Below are 12,834 nucleotides of genomic sequence, written 5' to 3' on the forward strand. Positions count from 1 at the left end.
AAATCGTAATAGATAGCCAGAGTGAGTTTACGAACGCACCCCTGATCGCCTCATAATGTTTTCCAATTTATGACATATGGGGGCGCTGTTCAATTACTTTTGAATACGTTGCTGTGTTGAGACTTTGTACTGTAACCTTTACCCCCCCAAAAAAATATTTTACGTCGTGGAAGAATGAGATTCTGATTGATACAGGTTCGTGTATTCACTATTGCACACAGATGTGAAGTCGTATGTTATAATTGCTGCTTTGATACGTTTACTTGACCTATAACTCACTGCTTTTAGGTAACTGTTTACAGCAACATTTGAACTAGCGTCTTATTTAGCCACCTAGCTAAATAAGTGACTGACGCTAAGTAGCCTACTCTGGCACGGTTGTTTAAATGAAAGCGGTTATTCTCGCTGCGGGATATGGAACAAGGTTGCAGAGAGATGTCGATAACGACACGAGCGGAAGATTCAAACATCTGGCTGGCATTGCCAAGCCACTGCTTCCTGTGGGGCACTGTGCCTTGATATCTCACTGGGTCCAAGCTTTGAATACCACTGGATGCGTGGACACAGTCTTTGTCATTGTAAGTATCAAAGTACATTAAGAGTATTTTATGTGAATAATTTTTACTCCACATGTAACTTGTACCTGGCCAACATTTTGAACATTCATCAGTTCATTGGAAAGTAAAACCCAATAAATATTTGAAGAATTTCGAAATACCTAAATTCAAAGGACTGAGATTATGATGTGTGGTGATAGTCATCGTTGACATTATCTTTTTACCTTATCAGACCAATGCCCTTCACCACAAAGCATTTGAGGAGTGGGCCCTGGACTTCCCTAATGTCAAAGTCCTAAGTGATGGAACAAAGAGCAATGAGGTCCGTCAGCTTGCATGATTTCCCCTGGGATAGTGTTGTCTCATGTTGATCCATGTGCATTGTCCAGGTCAAATATGAATTATACATTTGACCATTTTTATTCCACAAGGACCGTCTCGGTGCTGTCGCCTGTCTTCAGCTAACAGTCAAGCACTTCAAGATCGAAGACCATGTAATAGTTATCGGAGGGTATGTTTGAAAAAGCCTTCACTGACTCAATGTAGAAAACATTTACTGACTCATGCTGACAGGCTCTTCTCCACACAGAGACACTTTGTTCAAGGAAGACTTCAGTCTCATTAAAGTTAAAGAGAAGTTTTCTGACCTGCAAGCAATGTGTGAAGACAGCAGTCTGGTTCTTTCCTACCAATGTAAAGATGAGGGTGAGTGAAATGTCAGATTGTGTGCTTTTGAAGTCGTCATGTTAGCTGTAGCCCCAAAGAACTCAAGAAAATCTATTTTGTATCTCTATCCTGTTTTTTTTTTATTACACTAAAACCTTTCAAATGCTGCACTAATCACACGAGTTGTTTGAAGCACATCCAGCTGGATAACATTTGTGAGCAATTAACATTACATACATACTGAGTATACCTAACACCTTCCTAATGAGTTGTATTTCTGTATTTGCTCCCACAGAGACACAGAAGTATGGTATTTTGGAAGTCAATGAAGATCTTCAGGTGCTCTGTATGAAGGAGAAACCTCTTCCCTCCGAGACAAAATCAAGGAGAGCAGTATGTGCAGACTAACACTTTTCTGTCCCTTCCTACAATATATACCCAAACTCTTAAGACTTTTCTTGCTTTGGAATGTTTATAATTGCAACATTAAACACAGCAGATAAACCTTTGGTTTATGTTAAGGGATCAAACTAGGAGCAAGTAATCTTTTTGCTGATAAGCGCAAGAAGCATTCGACTTGCAACTAAACTCCCCAGTTTCCCACCGTGTCTACATATTCACCTATTGATAGTGTCTGCCTTTTTTTTGCAGTGTCCATGTTTCTACTTGTTTTCTAAGAAAATCCTTCATCTATTGGATGCCTTTCTTGATGAAAATAAGGTAAACAGTAATTTCCTTAATTTCTGCTGGTCATCACTTGATATTAATCTAAACTAAAGCAGCTCTTTTTTCAAAGGAAGCACCAATCGAAGAAAAGGATGCACCTGGAAACTTTTTGTCATGGCTCATTTCAAGGTACTATTTCAAAATTGATGATCAACATTGATGGCTGCAAAAACAATGCTTTCTCTCAGTACACTTTTCCTTTTCCCACCACAGAAAGCCTGTGTATATTCATCAGATTTCTGCCCGTTTTGATGTGGGAAACCTGCCCTCCTATGTTGAATGTGACCGGTACTTCAGAGAAAATCTTCAAGATGTGAAGTCTTACATGATGTAGCGTGAACAGAGCCATGTTTGAGATTGGCAATGTGAAGAAAATTGTAACTTTATTTGTGCCTTGAATATTAAACATATTTTGAAAAGATTCAAATTATATTACAATCAAAATGTGTATTTGTATATTTATCGGATATTAAAACATGTCTGTTCATATTGTGGCTCACTGTGACCCTAATTAAGAAGATGACTTAGTTGCTTTATGTCAATACAGTGTAAAAAAAAAAAAAACATTCCTGATTAAATGTTATGCAGATCTAAGGTGTGAGGAGTCTCTTGCACTTGTCTGAGGCCTTCTCGTGGCTGTTTTCCATCTTTGCAATGCGGGAACCAAACTGCATGGCTCTCTTAGGCAGTAGAGCAGAGGCCCCCAGACCCAGTTTCTTGGCAGCCAGCCTCAGCAGCAGTTTCTCCCCTACACCTCGAGGCAGGGACAGATCTGCCTTATCAGACACTGGCAGGGCATTCAGGAAACACACCACATCCTCGTCCAAATAGGGAAACCTATACAAGGCCAACAAAAAACATCCAGCATATCACCATTAATTCAAATACAGAAAAGTATGTGGACACCCCTTTCAAATGAGTGGATTCTGCTATTTCAGCCACACCCGTTGCATGAAATCGAGCACGTGGCCATGCAATCTCCAAAGACAAATATTGGCAGTAGAATGGCCTTACTGAAGAGCTCGGTGACTTTCAATGTGGCACCATCATAAGATGCCACCTTTCCAACAAATCAGTTGGTCAAATTTCTGTCCTGCCCCATTCAACTAAGTGCTGTTATTGTGAAGTGGAGACGTCTAGGAGCAACAATGGCTCAACCGCAAAGTGGTAGGCCACACAAGCTCACAGAACGGGACCGGCGTATGCTTTAGAGCATAAAAATCCTCTGTTGCAACACTCACTACTGAGTTCCAAGCTGCCTCTGATAGCACCTTCAGCACAAGAACTGTTCGCCTGGAGCTTCATGAAATGGGTTTCCATGGGCAAGCAGCCACACACAAGCCTAAGATCATGTGCAATGTCAAGCGTCAGCTGGAGTGGTGTAAAGCTCGTCGCCATTGGAATCTGGAGCAGTGGAAACGTGTTATCTGGAGTGATGAATCACGCTTCATCTGGCAGTCCAACAGACAAATCTGGGTTTGGCGGATGCCAGGAGACTGCTACCTTCCGAAAGCATAGTGCCAACTGTAAAGTTTGTTGAAGGATGAAAAATGGTCTGGGGCTGTTTTTCATGGTTCAGGCTAGGCCCATTAGTTCCAGTGAAGGGAAATCTTAACGCTACAGCATACAATTGCATTCTAGACGATTCTATGCTTCCAACTTTGTGGAAACAGTTTGGGGAAGGCCCTTTGCTGTTTCAACATGCACAAAGCGAGATCCATACAGAAATGGTATGTTGAGATCGTGTGGAAGAACTTGACTGGCCTGCACAGAGCCCTGACCTCAACCCCAGCGAACCCCTTTGGGATGAATTGGAATGCCGACTGCGAGCCAGGCCTAATCGCCCAACATCAGTGCCAACCTCACTAATGCTTGTGGCTGAATGGAAGCAAGACCCCATAGCAATGTTCCAACATCTAGTGGAAAGCCTTCCCAGAAGAGTGGAGGCTGTTATAGCAGCAAAGGGGGGGGACCAACTCCATATTAATGCCCATGATTTTGGAATGAGATGTTTGACGAGCAGGTGTCCACATACTTTGTCATGTAGTGTATTTTTGGTACTGGAAAATCTGCTTTCTTTTAATGTCCGAGACTTGCCTAGCCTCCTTCCCGTGGTCCCCTATGATTCTGTCATCTCGACCCAGATTCCTTGTGGAGATTCTGCTCAGCTCCATGGCCAGCTCTTGGACCAGACCCTCTTGCCCAGAGGTCTTGAAGCGGACTCGGTGTCTGGAGTACCCTGCCAGCTGCTCATCCGCTCCAATACCGGTCAAAATCACCTGCCGTCACAGAGCAGTGGAACAGACAATTACTTGAAAGGTTGTTAAATGGGTCTGATTTATACCACTGCAAAGCTAAAAAAAAAAAAAAAAAAAGTTAGAAATTGAAACAGACTTTATTCACAACTTGTAAATGGCATGTTCCTTATTATTTTACCCATTTGATACTCTACCTTGGCAGATGATGTGAACCCCCTCTCTTCGTTGCCTTCTGTGAGGAAGCCGGTTCCTCTCGCCGCAAACCACACAGCACATCCAATGCTGTCATCCAGCACGGTATCCAATGGGTGCACCAGGTGACAGATGTGCTCCTGGCGCATTTTCTGCAGCTCTTCCCGAGAAATGTTGATTTCAACAAAATTCCATCTTCTCTCTGGGTTCAAGTCTTGAAGCTCTTGCAGACCTGCTCTACCAGTGATCCTGTCTGGAACGCCGAAGGGGTTATACACATTGGAATCGGGAATGTCAGTTTTAGAATCCATTGGCTTTGTTTTGTGCTTTTTGCTTTTTTTGGTAGACTCCTTCACAATTTTTGGTTCCGGCAGTTTGAATGCCACATTCAGAAGGTCGATTGGTTGGTGGGTTGGGATGTGGCGGTCGGCCAGGGCAGCCAGAACCATGGAATCAATCCCTCCTGAGAAAAGGATTGCAATTGCTGCCTTGTCATTGGTCAGTGGTGATGTCACCTGTGTATCAAAGGGAAGACATTGCACACGCCTCCGTACTGCCTCACTGAGAACATCAATGAGACGATTTACCACAGGCTCTCTCACACAAGACTTTAGCAACACCTCCAGGTCTTCAACTGAGGACTGTGAGCTTGGATCATGTTCCATCTCCAACAACTGAGGGATTGACATGTTCAGTGGGCAAACTGGAGAGGTAAGGGAGAGACCTGAATTGTTCATCATTGCTGAGGTGCAACTTGGTATACCCTCCCACTTAGATTCATGACTAACAGACGATAGATTCTCGCCTGCGTGAACCCATGGATAAACCTCAAAGGTCAAACAGCCAGACTCTGCAAACGCCCTCAGATCAATCCTGTAAACACCAACTGCTGGAACCTCTTGCCACTGTGGAGGTCGGTCAGAGCCAGGGAGACAGGCAGCCACAGACGTCAGAGTCAAAGACTTCTCCTCAGCATCATATTGCCAAAGCAGGCTTCGCCGGCCAAAGAAGTCTCTCCCAAACCAAAGATAGTGACCAGCCTGTTGGTAATAAGTGAAAGCCCAGGGTCCTCGGACATTGGCCAGGACAGACAGGATCTCTGTAGGGCTATGGCAGGCTGCGAGGTGGTGGGAAAGAACGTCAGTGTCATTCTCTTCTGGTCTCAATAACAGTCCTCCAAAAACCTCTCCATTCCACATCAATACATTGCTGTTACGGTCTTGTGCTGGCTGAGGGGCAAGGCAACCTCTCATGTGAAGTACGTGAGCAGAGAACAGACACTGGTAGTGGGGATTTGAAGCTGTTTTGGTGATGTTGCAACTGGAGTTAGGCCCTCTTTTCCTTAGGTTTTCATGCACACTCTTCTCCAGCACAAGCTGGGAGGGGGACAAGCTCAGTACACAGCAAATACCACACATATTTATAGCTAGTAAGGTCTTATTTGTAGTTCCATCCCAGATTGAGTAGATTCTACATATTCTTCTTCATGTTGTCGAGTTCCTCTGAGGGAAGAGAAGTTCACATGTAGTGTATCTCAAAAAAATGGTTAAGAGAAAACAAAACTTGTACACAAAAAATGGTATTCTTACTTTTGCATGAAGCAAGAGTCTGCCCTCTGTCTGCCAAGAAGAATATGTTACTGTTGGGCTGTTGAACATAGACCCTCTGAAAGGAATATGCATCAAGATCAGCATTACCTTCACAGGAACATCACATCTTAAAGAAATTAAACAGCTAGGTTTTACATTTTATTAACCACTTCTTACCCTGTTTTTCTTCAGATTGGAGAGCTCATCAAACACAATTTTCTGTTCCTTGATCTGCAGAAACATGACTTTCAGTGAAAAAAAACAGATAATATAGACACGAGTTCAGTTCAGAGAACTTTCATGAAAAGATGTCACAACCAAACAGAGACGGCTATTAGCCTAAATATTGACTTTACTGTTGTAATTTCCCTGTAAGACAAGCGGGTAAAAAAGAACAACTCAGAATTAGCTTCTATTCAGTCAGAGCATAAAACCGCGTCGGCAGGCCAAATATACACACTACTTTCTTGAAACAATATCTTTACAGCCTTTATATCTATTATAGACATATTTGCGCAGTGGCGAACCTATAGGGCTTCAGTGTGTGGCAGGTTTTTGATTCTGAAAGGACAGAAACCATAATACCAGCGCACTCATGTTTTCAGTGGGCATTGCATATGCTCACTGCTTAATCCCTACTGATGCGTATCAAAGTAGTGTAGTGGAGGAAAATGACATATCAATTATGTAGTACAATAGAGAAATCATGCACAACGTAGCCTACACAATCGCGAAGTAGCATTGCCTTTAAAATGGTAGCATTGCCATTGGTAGCATTGGCTTTAAAATTGCTTAACTTGGGTCAAACGTTTTGGGTAGCCTTCCACAATAAGTTGGCTGAATTTTGGCTCATTCCTCCTGACAGAGCTGGTGTAACTGAGTCAGATTTGTAGGCCTTGCACGCACACGCTTTTTCAGTTCTGCCCACAAATTTTCTATGGGATTGAGGTCAGGGCTTTGTGATGGCCACTCCAATACCTTGACTTTGTTGTCCTTAAGCCATTTTGCCTCAACTTTAGAAGTATGCTTGGGGTCATTGTCTATTTGGAAGACCCATTTGCGACCAAGCTTTAACTTCCTGACTGATGTCTTGAGATGTAGCTTCAATATATCCACCAAATTGTCCTTCTCATGATGCCATCTATTTTGTGAAGTGCACCAGTCCCTCCTGCAGCAAAGCACCCCCACAACATGATGCTGCCACCCCCGTGCTTCATGGTCGGGATGGTGTTCTTCGGCTTGCAAGCATCCCCCTTTTTCCTCCAAACATAACGATGGTCATTATGGCCTAACAGTTCTATTTTTGTTTCATCAGACCAGAGGACATTTCTCCAAAAAGCACGATCTTTGTCCCCATGTGCAGTTGCAAACTGTAGTCTGGCTTTTTTAATGGCGGTTTTGGAGCAGTGGCTTCTTCCTTGCTCAGCGGCCTTTCGGGTTATGTCAATATAGGACTCGTTTTACTGTGGATATAGATACTTTTGTACCGGTTTCCTCCAATATCTTCACAAGGTCCTTTGCTGTTGTTCTGGGATTGATTTGCACTTTTCGCACCAAAGTACGTTCATCTCTAGGAGACAGAACACGTCTCCTTCCTGAGCGGTATGACGGCTGTGTGGTTCCATGGTGTTTATACTTGCGTACTATTGTTTGTACAGATGAACGTGGTACCTTCAGGCGTTTGGAACTTGCTCCCAAGGATGAACCAGACTTGGAGGTCTACATTATTTTGGCTGATTTCTTTTGATTTTCTCATGATGTCAAGCAAAGAGGCACTGAGTTTGAAGGTAGGCCTTGAAATATATTCACAGGTACACCTCCAATTGACTAAAATGATGTCAATTAGCCTATCAGAAGCTTCTAAAGCCTTGACATTTTCTGGAATTTTCCAAGCTGTTTAAAGGCACAATCAATTTAGTGTATGTAAACTTCTGACCCACTGGAATTGTGATTCAGTGAATTATAAGTGAAATAATCTGCTTGTAAACAATTGTTGGAAAAATTACTTCTGTCATGATCTTCATTGTAAAGGGTTTAAACACTGTTTCCCATGCTTGTTCAATGAACCATAAACAATTAATGAACATGCACCTGTGGAACGGTAGTTAAGACACTAACAGCTTACAGACGGTAGGCAATTAAGGTCACGGTTATGAAAACTTAGGACACTAAAGAGGTCTTTCTACTGACTCTGAAAAACACCAAATGAAAGATGCCCAGGGTCCATGCTCATCTGCGTGAACGTGCCTTAGGCATGCTGCAAGGAGGCATGAGGACTGCAGATGTGGCCAGGGCAATAAATTGCAATGTCCGTACTGTGAGACACCTAAGACAGCGCTACAGGGAGACAGAACAGACAGCTGATCGGTACATCCGAACATCACACCTGCGGGGCGGGACAGGTACAGGATGGCAACAACAACTGCCCGAGTTACAACAGGGACACACAATCCCTCCATCAGTGCTAAGACTGTCCGCAATAGGCTGAGAGAGGCTGGACTGAGGGCTTGTAGGCCTGTTGTAAGGCAGGTCCTCACCAGACATCACCATCAACAACGTCGCCTATGTGATCTTCACTGACGAGTCGCGGTGTTGTCTCACCAGGGGTGATGGTCAGATTCGCATTTGTCGTCGAAGGAATGAGCGTTACACCGAGGCCTGTAGTGTGGAGCGGGATTGATTTGGAGGTGGAGGGTCCGTCATGGTCTGGGGCTGTGTGTCACAGCATCATCGTACTGAGCTTGTTGTCATTGCAGGCAATTTCAACGCTGTACGTTACAGGGAAGACATCCTCCTCCTTTCATGTGGTACCCTTCCTGACATGACCATGCCACCAGCCATACTGCTCGTTCTGTACGTGATTTCCTGCAAGACAGGTATGTCAGTGTTCTGCCATGGGCAGTGAAGAGCCCAGATCTCAATCCCATTGAGCACACCTGGGACCTGTTGGATCGGAGGGTGAGGGCTAGGGCCATTCCCCCCAGAAATGTCCGGGAACTTGCAGGTGCCTTGGTGGAAGAGTGGGGTAACGTCTCACAGCAAGAACTAGCAAATCTGGTGCAGTTCATGAGGAGGACTGTAGTACTTAATGCAGCTGGTGGCCACACCAGATACTGACTTACTTTTGACCCCCCCCCCTCCCCTTTTGTTCACAGACACATTCAATTTCTGTTAGTCACATGTCTGTGGAACTTGTTCAGTTTATGTCTCAGTTGTGGAATCTTATGTTTATACAAATACTTACACATGTTAAGTTTGCTGAAAATAGAAGCAGTTGACAGTGAGAGAACGTTTCTGTGCAGTCATGAGCCACTTGGATTATTTTGTTGCCTTTTTAAATGTTTGCTAAAAAAAATTTTTTAAATCTACTTTGTAGATGCTGAAACAGCCTTATTAATTTCGAGCTAGATTATTATCTCTAAACGAAATTAACACTTTCTAATATTTGTTTTGCTGTCTTTTGAGGAAGTGAAGTGGGCAATATAGAATATATAGCGGAAGGGAGAATTAGTGATTAATCACTTCATGGATGTATAAATGGAGCGCATCCGTAAATGACATGGACAACGGCAGGGAATAAACTGGTAAATGTAGAGCGTGTCAATGACAAAATAAACGGTGCAGAGAAATAACATTACATTTGTTACCAGGACGGGGCTAGCAAGTAGTTTTTTAAACATTTGACCAACTTGAGCACTGAAATCTCAGTTTACTAGATAGCAAATCCAACCAAATCCACCTTAACAATAATTTAACAACATAAGTACTTCGACCGATTTCTCTGTAAAACAACGTTAGATCCAGTCTATGACATTAGCCAGAAGGCTCTGATGCTAGCAACCAGTCAGGTCTATGGAAGAGGCTAGTTAGCTAGCTAGCATCAGGTTTGCAGTGGTTATAACTACTACTATGTTGAAACACTCGTTTTAAAATGTCCTTTTAAATTATGTGAATATAATTTAGTAATTCTAACGAATTTAAACCATATTTAACGAGATATCCTCCCTGTTGGTTAATGCCTTGCGCACCGGAAACGGCTCCCCCAGTAAGAGGGCTTGGAAAGTTCGAGCGTGTAACGTGTATTGAGGCAATTCAAAGTTTAGATGGAGTATTTGGCTGCCAGAAAGTCCGATTCTGACTAATTTAGCTGGCTATCTTCTCATTTCTCACACCAACAATCTGGCATTATCTAACGTTACCTTTTTGTTTAATTCCTCCTTCAGCGTAGACTCTCCCTCAGCAATGTTTTCGTTCTCTCGCTGGTTCTTAGCGGACATTTTGATAAGGTAACACACAGCGAAGATAATATCTTATTTATTACCTAGCTGGCACTAGCAGACGAAAAGCATTGTACAAGCAAGAGACGTCAACGAGGACTGAGTACTTTTATATATCATGGCGATCCGCAAACAACCGTTTAAGGTGCATGCCGCCACCTACTGTGTTGGAGTGTGCGATCAATCATGTTCTGCCTAATTCTGCACTACTACGAAAATAAAATTTAAAAAACAAATAAAACTTCTACCCACCCGGGCGGTTGATGTCTTCGATTATCTGTTTTTCCACTCTGTGATATCAGTTGCGGTAGGTGTCCTGGAAGGCAGGCAGTGTGCCCCTGACAGGATGCTCTCAATTGTGCATCTGTAAAAGTTTTTGAGGATCTTAGGGGCCGAGCCAAATTTCTTCAGCCTCCTGAGGCTGCCATGAATGGAATGGTATCAAACATATGGAAACCAAGTTTGACTCCGTTCCGTTGGCTCCATTCCAGCCATTACAATGAGCCCGTCCTCCTATAGCTCCTCCCTTTGAATTATTCAGCATGTCAATAACCATTTCGACATTAACATATGTTAATTACTAATTATTTTGCCATATCCACTATGACCTTCATTTCTGCTTTCCACATTTCTGCTTTCCACATGTTGATAACCTGACCAATGAAAGCTATGAAGTTAACTTTATTCACTATCAAAGTGTCCTCTGACACAGCACATTCATGATCTCAAGATTTCTGAACAGGTCTCGAAAACATGTCAGGACCAGCAGAAGCACCAGCCCCAACAGTAGGTCCACTTAGTACAGGAGCAGCCATGGAAGCGCCATCAGTCCGCACTGTAGTTCCACCAATGTGTCTTACAGCCTGTGCATATGATACGTCATGACTGATTCTATATCTCTGAGCCTCTCTAGCCTCTCTCTGAACCTGACATCCACCAAATGCTGCACTATTCCCCCCCCATTACAACACTTAACCTTCACATTGCTCCCACATTCACCATAATCATGTTGCCCTCCACACTTGGCACATATTTACTTTCCTTTACACTGAACATGTCCCATTCTTTGGCATTTGAAACACCACACTGGGAATGGGAGAAATTCTCTGACAATGAAACTAAAGAATCCTATCTGTACTTTTCCAGGATAAACTTTCACTTCTTTGACACTCTTTCCTACTGATCAACCTTTTGGCCTCAAACTTACAGAATCCCCCTGCCGAGGGTGCTGTGGGACTAATTTCCAGCGCATGTTGTTGTTTATGTCTGGCTAGAGCTGCAGTGTCTGACTCTCACCCGTCCTCACCCTTTCTCCCACTCACTATAGAGATCGATATCTCCTCCAGCTCATGGCTTCATCCAATCGGACAAGCCATGTGTCTCACCCCTGTGCACGCCCTGATTGGCCAGACACCCTGACCCATGCTCTCAAAGGAAGTAAATATTGCCCGTACATGAACGGTATTATTCCAGTCTTTGAGTAGACATATGTGCATGGAATGTGTGACTATAAAGTAAGCCGGCCAGAGGTAGGCCTGATCACCGACAATAATGAGACAGCCTATAGGGAGGAGGTCAGAGACCTGGCAGTGTGGTGCCAGGACAACAACCTCTCCCTCAGTGTGAGCAAGACAAAGGAGCTGATCGTGGACTATAGGAAAATGAGGGCCGAACATTAACATCGATGGGGCTAAAGTGGAGCAGGTTGAGAGATAAGTTCCTTGGTGTCCACATCACCAACAAAAACTATTATGGTCCAAACACACCAAGACTGTTGTGAAGAGGGCACGACAACACCTTTTCCCACTCAGGAGACTGATAAGAATTGGCATGGATCCCCAGATCCTCAAAAAGTTCTACAGCTGCACCATCGAGAGCATCCTGACCGGTTGCATCACCACCTGGTATGGCAACTGCTCGGCATCTGACCGTAAGGCGCTACAGAAGGTAGTGCGTACAGCCCAGTACATCACTGGGGCCAAGCTTCCTGACATCGACCCGCTCCACTTCAGCCCCATCGATGTTAATGGGGGCCTGTTCCCCAAGAACACAGTGGCCTCCATCATTCTTAAATGGAAGAAGTTTGGAACCACCAAGACTATTCCTAGAGCTGGCCGCCCGGCCAAACTGTCGGAGGAGAAGGGCCTTGGTCAGGGAGGTGACCAGGAACCCGATGGTCACTGACAGAGCTCCAGAGTTCCTCAGTGGAGATGGGATAACCTTCCAGAAGGACAACCATCTCTGCAGCACTCCACCAATCAGGCCTTTATGGCAGAGTTGGAGCCCACTTGGAGTTTGCCAAAAGGCACCTAAAGGACTCTTAGACCATGAGAAACAAGATTCTCTGGTCCGATGAACCCAAGATTGAACCGTTTGGCCTGAATGCCAAGCGTCATGTCTGGAGGAAACCTGGCACTATCCCTATGATGATGAATGGTGGTGGCAGCATCATGTTGTGAGGATGTTTTTCAGCGGCAGGGACAAGGAGTCTAGTCAGGATCGAGGCAAAAATGAACGGAGCAAAGTACAGAGAGATCCTTGATGGAAACTTGCTCCAGAGCGCTCAGGA

General features: G+C 44.1%; 3 protein-coding genes across 3 annotated transcripts; 1 reads left to right on the forward strand and 2 right to left on the reverse strand.

Moving 5' to 3' along the window:
- The first annotated feature begins 13 nt into the window (after positions 1–13).
- Positions 14–2,438, forward strand: zgc:136439 (uncharacterized). The gene is made up of 9 exons (XM_014164258.2): positions 14–195; positions 289–578; positions 790–879; positions 989–1,068; positions 1,147–1,262; positions 1,519–1,616; positions 1,875–1,943; positions 2,020–2,078; positions 2,163–2,438. Exons 2-9 carry the CDS (start codon positions 387–389, stop codon positions 2,281–2,283), a joined length of 825 nt encoding a protein of 274 aa, XP_014019733.1. The 5' UTR covers positions 14–195; positions 289–386; the 3' UTR covers positions 2,284–2,438.
- Positions 2,316–5,842, reverse strand: asnsd1 (asparagine synthetase domain containing 1). The gene is given in 3 exon segments (NM_001140544.1): positions 2,316–2,786; positions 4,047–4,228; positions 4,402–5,842. Coding segments are annotated over 3 exon segments (1,845 nt in total). The 5' UTR covers positions 5,818–5,842; the 3' UTR covers positions 2,316–2,539.
- asdurf (ASNSD1 upstream open reading frame) lies at positions 5,611–10,410 on the reverse strand. Its single transcript, XM_045704434.1, has 4 exons — positions 10,188–10,410; positions 6,166–6,219; positions 5,989–6,064; positions 5,611–5,901 (listed from the first exon to the last, which is right to left on the reverse strand). Exons 1-4 carry the CDS (start codon positions 10,263–10,265, stop codon positions 5,870–5,872), a joined length of 240 nt encoding a protein of 79 aa, XP_045560390.1. The 5' UTR covers positions 10,266–10,410; the 3' UTR covers positions 5,611–5,869.
- Between the last annotated feature and the right edge of the window lie 2,424 nt (positions 10,411–12,834).

This window comes from Salmo salar, chromosome ssa21 (assembly GCF_905237065.1).
Source record: "Salmo salar chromosome ssa21, Ssal_v3.1, whole genome shotgun sequence".
NCBI classification, from domain to species: domain Eukaryota; kingdom Metazoa; phylum Chordata; class Actinopteri; order Salmoniformes; family Salmonidae; genus Salmo; species Salmo salar.